Source organism: Agelaius tricolor, unplaced genomic scaffold, assembly GCF_023055355.1.
Source record: "Agelaius tricolor isolate 1412-34295 unplaced genomic scaffold, bAgeTri1.0.p SCAF_1, whole genome shotgun sequence".
Lineage (NCBI taxonomy): Eukaryota > Metazoa > Chordata > Aves > Passeriformes > Icteridae > Agelaius > Agelaius tricolor.
This window is the reverse complement of record NW_027269261.1, coordinates 28801557-28818370: the sequence shown is the minus strand read 5'-3', so window position 1 is coordinate 28818370 and position 16814 is coordinate 28801557. Positions and strand designations below refer to the sequence as shown.

General features: G+C 40.1%; 1 protein-coding gene across 1 annotated transcript; it reads left to right on the top strand.

The window, feature by feature from the left end:
• Window positions 1–70: 70 nt before the first annotated feature.
• SLC4A1AP (solute carrier family 4 member 1 adaptor protein) lies at window positions 71–16467 on the top strand. Its single transcript, XM_071428077.1, has 14 exons — window positions 71–601; window positions 1297–1480; window positions 2146–2268; window positions 3104–3164; window positions 4012–4151; window positions 4277–4437; window positions 4975–5044; window positions 8771–8960; window positions 9780–9891; window positions 10487–10730; window positions 11492–11566; window positions 12573–12643; window positions 14815–14887; window positions 16075–16467. The coding sequence occupies exons 1-14, from the start codon at window positions 71–73 to the stop codon at window positions 16122–16124; spliced, it is 2085 nt and encodes a 694-aa protein (XP_071284178.1). The 3' UTR covers window positions 16125–16467.
• Window positions 16468–16814: the final 347 nt, after the last annotated feature.

Here is a 16814-nt window from a genome sequence, read left to right as displayed (position 1 = left end):
CCTGTCCCCGGCACTGCAGCGCCGCGGCGCTCGTCCCCGGAGGACTCCGTTTGGGGACGGACCCGGGAAGATGGCGGAGGCGGCAGAGGCGATGGAGGCCGAGCCCGCCGAACCCGCCGCCTTCAAGCGCCCGAGCCGCCCGCTGCCCGCCGCCCCCGGGCCCGGAGAGCCGGGGCCCGGCCCGCCGGGAGCTCCCCGCGCGGTCCCCGCCGCGCCGCCCGCGCCGCGCTACGAGGAGCCGCCGTGGGGCAGCCGCCCGCCCGCCGGCTCCGGGTACGGGCTGGAGGTGCTGAAGGGCGGCGTGGTGCTGGGCTCGGTGCGGCTGGAGGACAGCAGCTGGTTCTTGGTGGGGCGGCTGCCCGGCTGCGCCGTGTCCCTGGAGCACCCGTCGGTGTCGCGGCACCACGCCGTGCTGCAGTACCGCGGCTGCTCCCCCGAGGAGCCCAGCGGCGCCGATGCCGCCGGGTTCTACGTGTACGACCTGGGCAGCACCCACGGCACCTTCCTCAACAAGGCGCGGCTGCCGCCCCGCACCTACTGCCGGGTGCGGGTGGGCCACGGGCTGCGCTTCGGGGGCAGCTCCCGCCTCTTCCTCCTGCAGGTGGGTCGGGGTTCGGGCTCGGGCGGCTCCAGAGCGTGTGGGGGTGCTAAAGGCTGGCCCGGGTCAGGCTCGGGCGTTTCCCCGGCTCTGTCGAGTGTCCGCCTGAGGTGTGGAGCGGAATGGAAGCAGCCCAGTGCTGCCGTGGTTGTGTGACTGCGAGAAAAGCTGTGGGTGTCTGCTGCCCGCTCTGCAGTGAGGTGTGGGACTGCGGGCGCCGGGAGTGCAAAAGGCATTTCTCTCCAACAGTGTGATGTATTAGGAATGTCTTTCTGACAGTATGATGCCCCAGTGAATAAAGAACTAATATTTCTTTGTGAAAAAGGGGAGTGTTTATTAATAGGCACTTGGACAGCTCTTCGCGTGTTGTGTGCACACTTCAGAAGCTGCTCATTCCTCAGATTCACCCGTGTAGTTCTGACATGAATTTTTGCCTTTAGCCTTTTAATTACAGTTATATGTGAGCTGGATCTCACTGCAGGTACACAATAATGCTTATTTCTCCCTGTCCTTCCTTTGAAAATGCTATTAAAACTAATATATTTTGGAGTGGAAACCATAACTAATGGTCAAATAATTCCACTTTTTGAAGAGCAGTTTAATGATGGACTTATATTATTATATGTAACCTGCATTTGTGCTGGAAACACATGTTTGGGGTTTTTAAAAAACACTGCTGATTTTCTGTTTTGACTTAGGGACCCAAAGAGGACCAGGAGTCTGAGTCAGAACTAACTGTGACTGAACTGAAGGCGCTACGCAAGCAGCAGCAAGCAAAATTAGAAAAGACAATGTTGGGAGAGGACTCTGATGAGGAAGATGAGAAAGAGGAGAGAAATGAAAGGAGTCAGAATAGTGATCTGAGCTGCTCGTGGGGCATGGGTAAGTGATGGTATGTCAATTGGCTGATATGCAGTCTGTAAGCCTGTTTTCACTGAATATTAGGGTTAATATTCCAACTGGCTGCCAAGAGTCACAATCCAGTCAAGGTTTTTGAGTACAAATTAATCCTTTTGCTGCAAAAAGAAGGGTAAGTGACAAACTAACATCCAGTGAGCTTGTTTTAAACATGAGGAGGTAATTTACCTATACCTATAAAAGGCCATGAAACTTAGAGCTTAATTAATGCTCTTTGGTTTGCTCCTGTGATGATGTCCATACTTTAGCCCAAGAGGTGAAATTTAACTGCTTGAGACTTCTATGCAGTATAGCTGTCTTTACATTTAAACAGAATGTCCACATATTAGAGCTAGGTAAATTATAATTAATGAGCTTTTTGCAACAAAGTTAGCTGGGTCTTTTTGAGTGTACAAGCTCATAAACCTTTGAAAGTACTGAAACTGACATTGATCTGCAAAACTGAATCATGTGTTGAAATAACTATAGTGAAAAAACTAATTTTTTTGATTGAGTTCAGGAATAATGAAGTTAAGGGAAGTCATTTTATGATGTAGCTGCTACTTCTTCCAACTAATGAAAGTTGAAATATGCTGGTGTTCTTTTGCTCATGTTTCTTGGGGTTTGTTTGGACTTTGTGTGTCTTCCAGGTGAGGATGCTGAGGAGGACGAGGTTGAAGAAAACCCTATTGCTGTTGATTTTCAGGATGTTCAAGATGCCTTTTATATGAAAGACCCTAGGAAGGCCTTGCAGGGCTTTTTTGATAGAGAAGGTAAGTATTTCTTTTTTTATTAAATGTGATTTTTTTTACTTAGTGAAGTGTTACTTTGTTGTTTATGTTTCAGGGGGATTTAAGGTGTCATGTGGGAGCAAAACTTTCCTGTTACACTGTGGGTAACATTTTTTGTTTCATCAGGTTTTGGTGGGGATTTGTGGTGGTTTGTTTTGGGTTTTTTCATTAAAATTTGGCCCACCATTGTATATCTGAGTCTCAGTTACTAATTCCTAAACTGCAGTGAGCAGCTTGTATTCTGGAATATTCTTCAGCTTGTATCCTCTGGAGTGACACTCAAACTTCACCCGTGCTTTGAAGCTATGCAGAAAAATCAAAACCCCTCAATTTCCAGACTGATTGCCTTGGAGATGGCTGTAATTGTGTATAACTGTAAAATGGGAAAATCTGAAAAAGACAAAAAGCAACAATTAAGTGGCCTAAAGTTTCAGTGGTTGCTAGTGAAACTCAATATTCAGTTACTTATTGAAGTGACAAAGCAACCTTCAAGACAAACAGTATCTGTGAATTCAGATTACAAACTGTTGTTGCTTCAGCGTCATTTACTTTAATACATGCAGAGACAAGATTGGTTTTTTTCTTTGAATTACATGTTCCTAAGTAGGCCTCTTAGAGATTTTTTGGTCTGAAAAAGCCTTGATTTTTAAAAAAAAAAAACCCAAATCAGCATAAGTAAATCAAAATCATGGTATGTTACAAGAGCTTGTTATCCCTTTTGTTTAGAAGAATGTCCCATGACATTCTTCTCTGCTGTAAAGATTATTCCTGCTTATTTCAATTTTGGGTACTACATCAATTTTCTTTTCTTGTCTAGGAGAAGAGTTAGAATATGAGTATGATGATCGTGGGCACAACAGCTGGCTATGCAGGATCAAGTATGTACATCTCCATTCCTTTGGTACATGGAAGTTGACTGTTTTTGAATTTGCAAACAGAAGCTGAAGGAATTACTTGTTGTGGCAAGGAAGCCAGCTGAATTTAGACTTAAGCCCTGATAATGAGACAGAAGTTCAAGGATCAGTGCCTAGTTCAGTGTCTGTGCTCCTTTTTTTCCTGACAGGATTTGGTTTTCCTAGGGGATGAAAATTGAGAAAGCAAGAGTGTAGGTTCTTTCAGCTCCCCTTGTTTTGAGCAGTATGTGAAATAGAATACAAGAGTAGAAACTAGGAAACAATCTCTTTCAATTCCTAATGAGAAAGATCAAAAAACCCCAAACTTAATTCTACTGTATGCCTGATTTCAGTTCCTGTATGATATAAGACAGTTTTTGAGGGCTTCCTGCTAGAGGCCACATGTAATTCTTTTTTAAGACAAGAGGAGGTGAGGTGGAAATTAAGTCAACAAGTCTCAACATAGTAATGACTGTACTGCTTAAAAATCCTTTGCTTCATCATGGAAACTATTTGTTATTCATGTTGTATGGATACAAGATACCTGTACTTAAAATGATTCAGGCATTGACATTTATTTTTTAACTTCCTGTATTTCTAATGGAGTAAATAGAGGAAAAATTATTGTTTGGACCAGTGAAATACAAATTGACTTGCATGATTAGGAAATCATGCTTGTGTTTTAATTGGTTCTGTATGAAATGAAAATTGGAAAAAATTAACACAAAAAAAAGATAAAAATTAAATGGCAATGCCATTGTAAAATATCTGAGTAGCATCCCTGAAAAGCTGTTTGTATCTGAGCTGTTCTCTGATCCTTCAAACTGAACAGGTTGCCTGTGGATGATGCATCAGGGAAGCAGCTGGTGGCAGAGGTTCTCCATTCAGGAAAAAAGAAGGAAGCAATGATACAATGTGCACTGGAAGCTTGCAGGTTGCTGGATGCTCGAGGAGTACTGAGGCAGGAAGCAGGTGAATAACTGTGATCATCCTAAATGCCCTAAATTAGGGATTTGAGATTGCTATCTTGAATTTGCTTTATTGCTGAGTGATATGCAAATCATTTTGTTTCTTGCCTTCTCCTGTGCCTTTCTCAGTGTCCCGAAAAAGGAAATCAAAGAACTGGGAAGATGAGGATTTCTATGACAGTGATGATGACACCTTCCTCGATCGAACTGGTGCTGTGGAAAAGAAACGACTGAACAGAATGAAGAAAGCTGGTAAAATAGAAGAAAAACCAGAGACTTATGACTCCCTGGTAAGAGCAATTGTTATGACATGTCAGGGTTACTCTCCCATGCCTGTATTATATTATGACAAGCAAGAAATCTTAGTGGCTTATGGGAGTGGATGAAGGAAATGCCAGAACAGGATACTTTTAAATTAGTTCTAAATAATTGGAAAATAATTCTAAGCTTCTAAGCCCACAGGAAACATCCCAAAGAAAATCTCATTCTCTTTCAAAGAATAGGAATCCTGGATTGACAGGCATATGACAAACAATAAGTCTTACAAAGACAGTAGGTTGTGAGGGATGGGAAGGGTTGGTGGTGTAACACTGCTGCAGAAGAATTATGCATACTGTCATGTTTCAGAAATGGTCTAAATAATTTTCCATGTCAAAAAATGAGTAAGTTGTTTATGAAGAATCTAGACTTCTAATTTTTTTCAACCAGGAAGTCCTGGTCAAAGCTCAGAAGTAGAAAAGTGGAAGTAATGTGATAGAATACTTGAGTAACTGTTAAAATGAGATTTTGACAAGGTAAAGTCTTTTAAGCATGTTGTTCTCTCATAGATCACAAAGTTAAAAGAAGCAGAAAATGAGCTTTCTGAGATAACAGAGAAGCTGAAGGTTTCAGGGAAAGGTAAGGCATGAAGTTTATTTGATCACAGTGCTTTCCATAAAGGATAATACAGAGCCGAAAATTATCTTAGAGATTTCTCTTTTCAAAGGTTGGGTTTTGTTTTTTTTTTTTTTTCAGTGTTCACTTTTCACAAAGGGATAGGAAGGTTTGCAGGTCACTGAGTTAGCTTGAGAGAATTCTTACAGTCTTCATCCAATAGTTGATGTTCTCTATTTATAGTCACTTGCTAATGAATGTAGCTTTTTCCAAAGCAAGCAGCATCTAAGTTCAAGTAAAGTGGCAAGTGTACAAGCTCCTGGAGTTCTGAAAGGGTGACTATTATTATGGTTTATCTGCCCATATTGCTGAAAGTGACCCAATTTGAGGAACACTGTTTTTTCCACTCCCTTAAAAAACATTTATAAGGGAGGAGGAAAGAACTCACAGAAAAGGTAATATATTTTATTTCACTTGTTATAAACACGCTATATAATGGAAAGGTGGGAAGCAAGAAATGTGGAGACAAAACAGTTGACACTTAAGCCATATGTTCAGTGAACATGCCAGTAGAGGAGAGTGCCATTCAGGCTCTAGGATTATGCCTTTGTTTCTAAAGGCAGAGCCTTTCCAGACCAGTGATGGTGTCTGTTAGTGAGTTATGTTTAAAAGCTGCATTTGTACCAATGGCTGCATTTGCTTTCTGTTACTGATGATGTCTCATGGAGTAAAAGGAAGGCAGGAAGGAAATGTGTTTTTGCTGGTTGTTCACACAAAAGCCTTGCTAACAGAGTAGGCATTAATAAAGGCTGCACCATGAGTTTGTCAGAAGTTTCTCTCCAGGAAGCCTAGCTGCAGTGTGACAGCTGGGCTATCTTCTGTGTGTTACATGGCTGTGTTTCTTTCTAGTTATTCAGAAAGAAAGTTATTCTAGTTATCCACACCAAAACTCATTTATATCAATAACTTTGTTGGTGATTTATTATACCAGATCCCTGTTCAAAGAGCAGTACCATTCCACCAAGCATACAAACTGATGTTCTCTGTGTTTGAAAGAATTGTTTTCAGCCTTATACTTCTGATAAGTAATTAGCAATTGACCAACAAAATAAACTAATGCTTTGATTGTATGAGGGGTGTAATTCCAAGCTTTCATATCTTCAGATACCTTTGTTTCTACTGATACTGTTTCTCAACAAGACTGCTGAATTACATTGTAGTAGAGACTGGGTGAAGGGAGAGTCAGTTCATTTTTATACTTTTACTTGACACCATATAATGCTGTAGGCCCCTTCCCTACCAAAACCTGGTTATGCAATCCCAATACACATGTTTTTGTAAGTTGCAGGTGGTTGCACAGCTAGTTTAGAGCCTTAGAAAAAAGTGCAGTCTTGGCACTTACTGAAGCACAGAATCATTCAGTATTGGATGGGAATTCCCAGAACTAGGCCAGGGTGAAACAAACATATCAAATATTGCATCAATCAGCTGGTTTGTTTGGGTGTTTTCTAGATCCTTTGGTTTTCTCTTATTTGAATGCTTTAGGTTAATCACAGAAGTTGAGAAGGCCAGGAGCAGGGTTATTGACCAGGGAACATTTGTAGCAATGTCATGACCTGTCCAGCAAAGCTCCTGCATTACATCGAGTTCTGAAACCTCAATGCACTTGTGTTTGCTCTAAATGATTATTTGGAGCCTAAAGACAAGAGTGTAGAGACACCAGTGAGTGAATGACAGGCTAAATTGCTACACCTCTTACCAAGCACTTGGAGAAATTAAGTAGTTGTCTAAAAAAGTCTCAGTAGAAATTCACAAATTGTTCCCTGGGGTTCTTAGGAACTAATTACTGGTGGACTAACTTGGTATCACTCATTCACTGGTGCTGCTGAATGCAGATCAAATATGTGGAGCTCTTCAGTCTCATCTTTGGTTGCCTGTTCAGGAAAAATATCAATAAGTTGATGGTGCAGTAAATAGCCCTGTAGCTTTTTCTCACTGGGATATAAAGTATAATAGACGTGATTGATTCACCTCCTAGTAATGTCAGATTTTAATTCAATAGTGTAGAAAACTGCTGTGACAGATAAGGAATGCTAACTGTAACCCTGCAAGCTGAGCTGGCTGGTATTAGGCACTGTTGGTGGAATTGAGCAGAGAATCCAATTTGCAAGAAGAGTTGATCCAACTCCCTGAGCATCGCTCTCTGACTGAAGCACTTACACCACTCTGCAGTGCAGCAGTGAGCTCTGGATTTAATTGTGGAGCTTTAATTGTTCTGAAGAATGTGATTACTCACTAAACCACATCTTTGTAACTTGATGTTTAAATCAAATTATCATTCTGCTCAGCTCCTGCCTGCAAGGAGGTTTAGACATTGTTAACAATACCTTCTCATTGTTGGTTTTTATCGTGGTTCATATAAATAGTTGTGATGAAAAGAAAGAGTATTTCTATAATAATTTCTTTTATGACATGTTTTGTCATAATTTATGCTTGCATGGAGGTGGATAACTGTTTCTTATCTTTTGAAGCCTATTAATTCTGTATATCTTTGAACAGTTACTGCTGTGGCTTTCGTGTATTTTCAAATGGTAAACTGTTTTGTTTTACATCAGAAATATCCTTTTCAATTGAATCCATTTATAAGCATGAGTCTTATTAGACTTTCCTCTAATTATTTAAGTCTTGTAAAACTGCTTAAATGTGTACTCTTTAGAATAACTTGGTCTGGTTTATTTTTATGCATTTATAATTTCAAGTGCTACTTAATTAGCTCAAGCTGAACTGAAAATACCTCATTGATCAAATAATTACACTTGTGCATATATACAAAAACACTTATAAGGCAGAAAATACATATTGGATTTGCCACTTTTCATTGAATATTAAAAGGCAGAAAACTATCTGTCAAAAGACTTGTTAAAATTCTGGCAAGAACATTTTTCTTTCTTTGTCTCCAGGTTATTTTTGAATACCATATAACAACTTCTGAAATACTTTTCAAGCCACAGAAAGGCATTTTTCTGGATCTTTTTGTTTGGTTATTTTAAATCCAGGTATTAGAAGAGTATTTATTATTCCTACTCATTAGAAATTCAGTTTTAGCTCCTGAGTTTTATTTTAATTAGTCAACTATGCATAATATTGTTAATATTTTGAAATTAGGTGGAGTAGAAAGACTGTCATTACTCTTTTTCAAGTTCAAAGCAGTTTTCTTGCAGTAAATCTAGTCATAATAAAGGTACATTCTGTGTGATTGGCCTAATGCATGAAATTTCGTTTGTATGCACTCTTTCAGGAGTACAAGGCAGCATTGATTGATTTTGAACTTTACAAAAGTTATGACATAAACATTCCAGGAACATCAAAATCTGATTCCCTATGCAGTGGTGTAGATTTTCGTGTGGGTGGGATTAGTTTCGTTTGTGACTACAAAAAAATCCCTAAGCCACTTTTTTAGGGAGAGCAGATATAGAAGTGAGATGAACAACCAGGAATAGCACTCACAAAGAACCATTCCATTTTAAGAGAGGCTTTTTTAGGTAAGTGAATTAAAGTTTACTTTCAGGCTTTTGTTAGGAGAAATGCTTTCATCTCTCCAGGCCTAACAACCTCCATTATTTCACAATTCAACAGAATCTTACAGAGAGGATAGTTGTTCCTATGTATCTTATTCTCTAAAGGCAAGACCTGATGATTACAGTTAGCTCCCCACCATAACATTATACATCTTCCCTTTATCTTGCCTAGTCCAGTCCCATCCAGCAGCTCAGGATTCTTTGGATGAGTTCATGACTGAAATGAAATCAGGATGCACACTGGACAGCGTGGCACGCAAGAAACTTCACCTGCGGTCGTTTGAACTGAAGAAAGAGCAGCAGAGACTGAAAGGGTTGATAAAGCTTGTCAAGCCTACAGAGCTGCCTGAGCTGAAGCCCCAGTAAGTCTTGGTGAAAACATAAACAGTTACTTTTCCCTTTATTCTTATCCATGAGCAGTTGTGCAAGCCCAGTAAATAGGCAGCTTTCCAATCACAAAAGCAGGATAGCCTTCCAAACTATCTGGCTCAACTCTTGAGGGAGCTGCTGTGCCTCTGGGCTACTGCAGCATCTCTGGCTGAGGGAAGTGCACAGCACTGGAGTGAGACCAGCCCAGGCTGGCAGGATGACAGGGGTAAGGGACTGGAAGCAGACTGTTAGCTTCTTTAACTTTTTTCCCATGTGCATCCAAAAGGAACTGCAGAATTTTACAGATACTATGTACAACATGAAACCCACTTTCACTCTGTGAAATGTATTTGGAAGTCAAATGTAGTGGCTGTTCAGCTACTGCCTAGCAGCACCACTGCAGTTTGAGAGGGTGTGTACTGGGTTCATTCACTAGTGGCAGCTGGATTAGAGGTTAATTACCTAATTCATTTAAATTAAGGTTTGGCCTCCAAGTGTGTTTTTATGTATAAATATGTATGTATGTATGCAGTTGAATTCAAGGGAGTCTGTGTGATACAGAGGGTTTTTCCCTTGTTTATTTATTTTTTGCTTCCTATTATGGCATGTGTCTGAATTCCACAACATACATATGTAGGATGGAGGAGTCATCATCTCCTGCAGCATCCTCCTTGGATGCTGCAAGTAGGAGAAAAATAAAAGGATTTTTATATATTCACTTCTCATAGGCAGACCTTTTTTTTATTATTTGTATAGATAAGATTTGTTTGATACTTTGTATACTGTTTCCCTTTCTGTCTAATTTTTATTAGGAGTGGGAGTTACAGTCTGAATGCAGAGAGCAAGCCTAAAAAGATGAACCTGCCTCTCTTTGGTGCAATGAAAGGGGGGAGCAAATTCAAACTGAAAACTGGAAGCCTAGGGGTAAGTTGGACTTGTAGGTGTTGCAGGTCAGTGGCTGTTTGTGGCACCACCTTCTCAGGCTGTGGGGGCTGTAGGTGGCAGCTGTGTCTCCTAACATGCATGGAAACAGCATGGAGGTGCAGCCTGTGGCAGTGGAAGGTGCATGGGCAACGAGCAGGGGCTGTTGGATGGTGTTTGCTGCCAGCAGTTGCCATTCCATATCTTTGTACAGCCAGTTTCCTGGGGCACAGCTGTGGTCAAAAGGCAGTGGATCAAGGGAGGCAGTCTGGGGACATAAGGCTGAAGCAGTGCTCTGCCTCAGCAGCCAGTCCTTTTCTTGTTTTTCTGCATCTTCATAGCCAAGATCATATCCATGACTGATGCAGTTTCCAGTGTCCCTCTTACGAAAAGACTGCACTCCATGTTTATGGACTGGACATGATTTTTCATCTTCCATCTCTACTAATAACTTTTCCTTAAACCCAAACTATTTGTCATCCTGAGAGTGTTTCCTTACCAGCTGTCTCTGACAGTGCTCTGTGTGCTTTCTCTTGTAATGAGTGTCTGTGACATCTGCCTCTGTCTTGGCACCGATGCCCAAGTCTGTGTCTTGCAGAAATTGCCTGTTAAGCGTCCAGACATCCCTGAAAGCTTGTTAAAAACAAAAGATGATGGACCAGAAGGGGAGGAGGAGGAGGAGGAGGAGGAAGAAATGGAAGAGCAGCAAGAAGCAGATGCAGTAAACAGCAGAGTGTCAGACCTGGAAATGAAGATGACAATAGAGAAAGAAACAGGGAAAGAAACTCATGCTCCTGATGGCTCTCCTTGCAGTAACAAAAATCTAGAATCCCATCAGGATGGTAAACCATTGTTTCTGATTTTTCTAGTAATGAAGATGAGTCTGTTACTGCTGAACTTTTAAGAGCTATGTGAATCAAATGTTTGAGTCACAGGTTCTCCAGCCTATTTATTTTCCATAGTTTATTTGCCATGAGTCCAGAGTCCTTGTGGCAGCAGCTGAGGTTCACATGGTTCTGGGTGAATCTCTGCTTGGCAGTCAGTTTTTCATGCTTTTTGGTGAAATAGAACAAATCTCCTGGAAGTAAGGAAGTCCTATTTTGATAAGCCCTGTTTCCATTAAATTGATTGTCCAAATGAAAACAACTGCAATGTTTTGTTGGCAGTAAAAGTGGCATAATAAGAAAACAAATGTCTGCAAAACTTCAGATCCATTTGTAGGGAGGAAAAACAATTTCAAAAGTGGTAATGGAAAGGTACCTTTGAGGTGTCTCCAATCTCTCCTTTCCTGTATCAGCCTGATGCATTTGAAAACTCAGTAATGATGTTTCTCAGTGAACAGTATGTTTGAAAGCAGAAAGCTAGTTCTAGCTTTTTGGCTTAATGCTGGACATGTTGCTGCAGAAAAGTGTTTTAACAGATCACAGAATTTTCTTTATTGTATTGCAATGGACTTGGTGGATGAAATAATTTGGAAGACTTTTGAGAGAAGAGTTTTTCCTGAGACAAATGTAGCAAAGAGTTTTGTGCTTGGTCTCAGGGATGCACTCTGCTCATCAGAGTTAGTGAAGTGCCACTAAGCTCTTCCTTTCTTGTGTTACAGGGGTTGATTCTCTGCCTGAGCCAAAGGTACTGAGGAATGAATCTCAGATGGGACCCTCACAAGAGAAATCCCAAGGTGAACAGTACAGTACAGACTATTTTGTAATAGCATGTGGGTGTAGAAACTAACTAAAGGACTTAGTATCTTACGTGGGTCAAAGGAAACTGAGCCTAATCTAGAGCCTAAAGAATCTAGAATTGAAATGAAAATTTGTGTTTTGCTTGGAAGTGGTAAGGGTGTAGTAAAGACTGGGCACTATGTTACAGCTGTCCTTGCTTTTCATAGTCATTAATTGTTTAGAGTTTTTTGTTCCAAAAAATCAGCATGAGAAGAATAATTTATTTAGGAGACTATGATGATGCTTTTTCCTCTGTTATTCTTTTGCACTAGCTCTTAATGCTACAGAAGGGACAAAACTTTCTTTTATAAAGTAACAAATGCTACATAACATTAGGTAATAATCTGCTGGTGACCTAGATGATGCCTCTGCATGTATGCACAAAAAATCAGATCTTCAAAATGAAGAATGGTGGGTGTACATGGAGGAGATTTTTATGACCTTTCTATTTATTTTGTAACTCAGACTCCTTAGAATCTGTCCTCATCATCTTACCCATAGAGAGCCATGAGAGTATCAGTATTTCAAATACTAAGTGGCAGAAAACCAAGGAATTCTTTTCACCCATCAACTCTAAAGTTTGGTGTTTGTTTGTTTTTTTAAAAAGCAAATTGGTCCTGCACATTTCCTGCTCCTTCCCTTCTAAATCAATCACTGCAGTGATGACAGAGTGTCTTTCAGAAAATAAGCATCTGCCATTAACTAAAGTTAATATTACAGAATCACTATAGAGGATCTTGCTAAACTACATTCAGTTGCATGACTGACAGTGTATTTAACCTAAGTTAAATCTAGGAAAAACAATAAGATGTTCAGCAGTATTATTCTCAAGTAATTGTGGTACAGTGAGATATCATGGATTTCCTTATGGATGTATAAATTTTTATGTGAACTTCCTATAAGTTTATATCATAGAATTGGTCATTTGTGCTGTGTCATGAAACAATTCTGCTTTCTTTCCAGCACCCAAGGTAGTAAATAAGGAACCTGAAGAGACATCTGAGAGAGTTAAGAAAATCAATAGCTCAAGCAAGGTCAGTTTACAACACCATGACTCCTGCAGCTTAAGAGGAAGGCATTTCTAGGCTCTTTTGTAGTGAATTAGTAACAAGTTGATGGAGTCTAACTTGGTGATTAGCAGTGCTTCTCTGCTGACTAAGACCCAAATGTAGAACTATACACTGCCATTGAACACAGACTTTGGGGTCTCCAATGAAAAGGTAAAACACAGCATTTCAGGCATGCTAGAGGCTCTCTGTTCAATCACAAAAGTTATTTTTTTCACCTTTTCACTTGGCAGTTACTGATTGCTGCTTCTTCTGTATCACAAGTGTTGTAGAACATAGGTGCTCTCCAGGCTTTGGAATGTCAATGCAGAGCTTTCCTTGGAGAGCAACCTGGGAAATACATATTGGCTGACACAGAACACTGTACTCAAGCTGCAGTTAGTCTGTGTCAAACCTCATCCTTCTCTGGAAGATGTGAAAGAGATGAGTTTGAAAGATTAATGTCTTTTGCAACCAAGTTATCACTAAATTTGAGTGGCTGTACCAGACAGTGTTTCTCCTGTGCATAAAATTTGTATTAAAATGTAAATTATGTGAACTTTGCACATTTTGGGACTCAGTCAATTGTTGCCTTCCTGAAGCTGGGAAGGATCTTCTCTGACAGCCTAATGATTATTGTGAGGATCTTCCCTTCAGAGGGCATCCCACACCCTTCTGCTGACTGCCCTCAGAGGAGATTACTGACCTTGGTAGACCATGAATTCTCACCACTGGGACAGTTTCTTTGTGGGGACCATCAAATTTTAGCCCTGCAGCACTTACTGAACCTCAGATCCCTGCATCCTGTGTGTGCTGACTGCTGCTTTGTTAGTCCTGGCCGAGGACCCAGGGATTGGGTAGGCACAGTCCTCAGAACTGTCTTTTGTTGCTGGCCTTGCTAAAGATGCTGAAATCAGGAGTTTATTTATACTGGTGAAGCCCAAGTTTTACCACTGTTATGAATATGGGAGGACAAGGCAGTTTTTCATGCTGAGGCAGTCAAGTCAGCACCTCTCATCAGCAGAGAGTTTACTGTAACACTGAGCATTCTCCAAATGCCAGATGGCTTAGGTGTATTCTTTCTCCCATCACAAATCACTTTTTCCACATGCTGTCTCTGCCTTTGGGCTCAGATCTTGCATGGAAAGTATCAAGTCAGTTGGGTTTTTTGTGGGTTTTTTTTTTGTTGTTTTGTTTTGTTTGGGTTTTTTGGGTTTTTTTGTAATATTTCAATAACTTTGAATCATGTAAAACTGGAAAAACAATTTTCAAGTGATTGTTCACAAGCCATATTTAAAATCTGTATAGCTCTGCAGTCTAATGTTTTGGAAAACATTAGTCTTCTGGAAAAAGCTGTTTTAGATGTTATTGAGGGAATGAAAATTTGTTTCAACTCATAACTTTAGACTGTAATGATGGTACAGAGTAATGCAAATCAGTGCTGAGTAACTTGGCATTATTTTGAGCTCTTAAGTCTTGCACTCTACAGTTGTATGATTTTTTTTACCTGCAGTTGTTGGAAACAGAAATTGTTGAGAAAATGATGCTGATGTGGCAAAATCTAAAAATCTAGTGACAAAAAGATACTGCTGTGTCAACAACTGCATTGCAAGTGACCTGTTGGGGTTTGATTTAACATTTCGAGGTGCCAGTGAGACCTGAAAACAATGAGTGTTCTTTTCTTTTTGAAAACTAAGTTACCCTGATATAATACCTGAGCTTTTATAAGCTCCACTTTGAAAATCACCTGAAACCCAAAGTTTTCAGTGGTATTGTGCATTGAAATCAGTAAGGCACCTATTGAACATCCTGCTCTAAAGCTTTCCCTGCATAAAGACATCCTATGCCAAATGACATCACTAAACATTAGGCTTAAACTGTCCAGAAGGGGACAGGTTCTGTTTTGAGGGGGAAATTGGGCTGGATGACCTCCAGTGGACCCCTCTAAACAGCATTTTTATAGTCTGTGACTGTAATGGAAATGAACTGGATCTATTTGAGGGTTTGATTTTTTTTCTGTATTACTGTTTTCATCCCTGACTCTTGTGGAAGTAACCCTCACCTCTGATTATTTGTCTCTGAATTAGTGAGGGATTTAGTGGTTGTGACACACTAGTGGAGGGATACAGCACCTTAAAAAATCTTTGCTCTCTTTGCAGGTCCAACAACCTTTTTTTTCCTCACAGTACCCAGATGATGACCCAGACTACTGCGTATGGATTCCTCCTGCAGGTATCAACCATTTCCTTACTGGTTTTAGTCTCATAACTCAGGAATCTTCCTAATAAATCATCAGGATGTCCTTTTAAGTCCTTGGAAAAAAGCTAATCCGGGAATACTTTACCCAGAACCTGATGTTTTGTGGCAGGCTATGCCCCATGTTTGTTGTATGGCCATGCAAGTCTTGCAGTGAGGTACAGACCATATCTGTAGTAGCCTCATGGCAATGGAGAGACACACCTGAAGTTGTTTTTCAGTTTTGTAACACCTGAGAGAGCCAACTGCATTCACACATGGTTGTATGATGACCTAGTTGAAAGACCAGCTCAAACCTTTCTTAGGGATAAATGCTCCAGCAATGTCAGAATTGTCAGTTTTCACAGAAGTCTGTGAAATCCAAAAATGCTTCTTTGCAGTTTTTTTCAAAATTCATTGGAATACAAACACTGAGTCAGATCTTTTGGAGAAAAGTATTGATAATGCTTTGGTGAAGGCCCTCATCCAACATATGTTAAACTTGAATATTTTTTATCTTTAGTTCCAGGGTGTTTTTAGCTAGGTGAAGTTATTTTTAAACAGGGTAATGAATGTTCAGTTCCTCTAAAATAGAAAACTCATTTTGGTGCATTGAGGTTTTCAGAGTAAGTTCTAAACTTGGCCTTCACTTGATAGATTTATTACTATAATTTTTGTAAGGCTGTTGCAAGGTTATAGAAATAAGAATAAATTTCACTGAAGAAAACTGTAATCTGGTGAATCATCCTTCAGTGAAAAGACTGCACATTTCTGACATATGAATCCACAGGAACAGAATCCTGGATGCAGTAACTCCAAAGTCTGATCTGGGATAGTTAAGCAAGCTGTGTCCATAAGAGGGAGCTCTGTTTTTTGGCTCTGCCTGACAATAAATAGTCAAACTTTCCTTCTAAGCTGGCTTTATGAGGACTCCAGAAAAAAAACCCAAACAAAACAGCCACACAAACAGAAATACCTGATGTAAACTTAACACTGTTAGTAAAATTGAAGTGAATTCTAAGTGTAAATCAAAAGACACATTGCAGTATGCAGTCTGACTTTTTATCCTCTGTGCTCGTATGGCTGGTGCTACCTAGGGACTCTTTCATACAGGGATACATATTTCTCTTTGGTGAGGGATAAAAGGAATAATGCAACTCTTCCTCTTCTTTTTTGTCCATTAGGTCAAAGTGGTGATGGCAAGACTCATCTCAATGAAAAATATGGCTACTAAGCTTCCAGTGCCCCAGAGTTCATCTGAGGCTTGAAGGACTGCTCTGTTTTGGACTCTTTCACTACACATTAAGTGACAGATAAGAGACTTGGATTTTCAGATGCTGTTTAAATTCAAGGGCATCAGCAGCTGCTCTGTCTCTTAGCTCTCCCTGTGTGTCCTCTGTTTGTCGTCCAGATACTTTTTTAAAGTAAAAGCCCACACATTCTTCTGCCTCTTCTTTCACTTTTAGCCTTGTTTGTTTTGTTTTGGTTTTTTTTTTTAATTTGGCTTGAAACTGTAAGCTCATTTTTCCTTTTGTAAATAGAAGTAGACAAAAATATTAAAGGAATACACCTCTATACTTACAGGCTTGATAAAATTTATTCATATTGGGTTTATGCATTTAAAATAAGAAACACTACTGATTTTTTTCTGTGGCTGCTGTTTGAAAATACTGTCATGGTAATCACAACCTAAAACTTGAGGGTTCATATGTTTTTTTTCCTTTTTTATGGAAAAAAGAACAACTTTCATTTTGAAAAGCAAATTGTTTTCATGTCTCCCTCGTGCAGTTGTTGGAATACCTGGTATGGAGTGGACAGGAAATAGTGAGTGAACAGTATTGTAAAGGTCCAGAAATGCCAAAGAACTGAAGAGGCTGGCACTGCTTGGCACAGGGAAACAAATGAAGAAACAAATGCAAGGATA

Bases quoted from the DNA above. Each gene is read 5' to 3' on its own strand.
- SLC4A1AP (XM_071428077.1), top strand. From the start codon at position 71: ATGGCGGAGGCGGCAGAGGCGATGGAGGCCGAGCCCGCCGAACCCGCC. The intron at 4,438-4,974 runs GTAAGAGCAATT...GTTCTCTCATAG, and splicing joins CAGAGACTTATGACTCCCTG to ATCACAAAGTTAAAAGAAGC. The intron at 9,892-10,486 runs GTAAGTTGGACT...TGTGTCTTGCAG, and splicing joins TGAAAACTGGAAGCCTAGGG to AAATTGCCTGTTAAGCGTCC.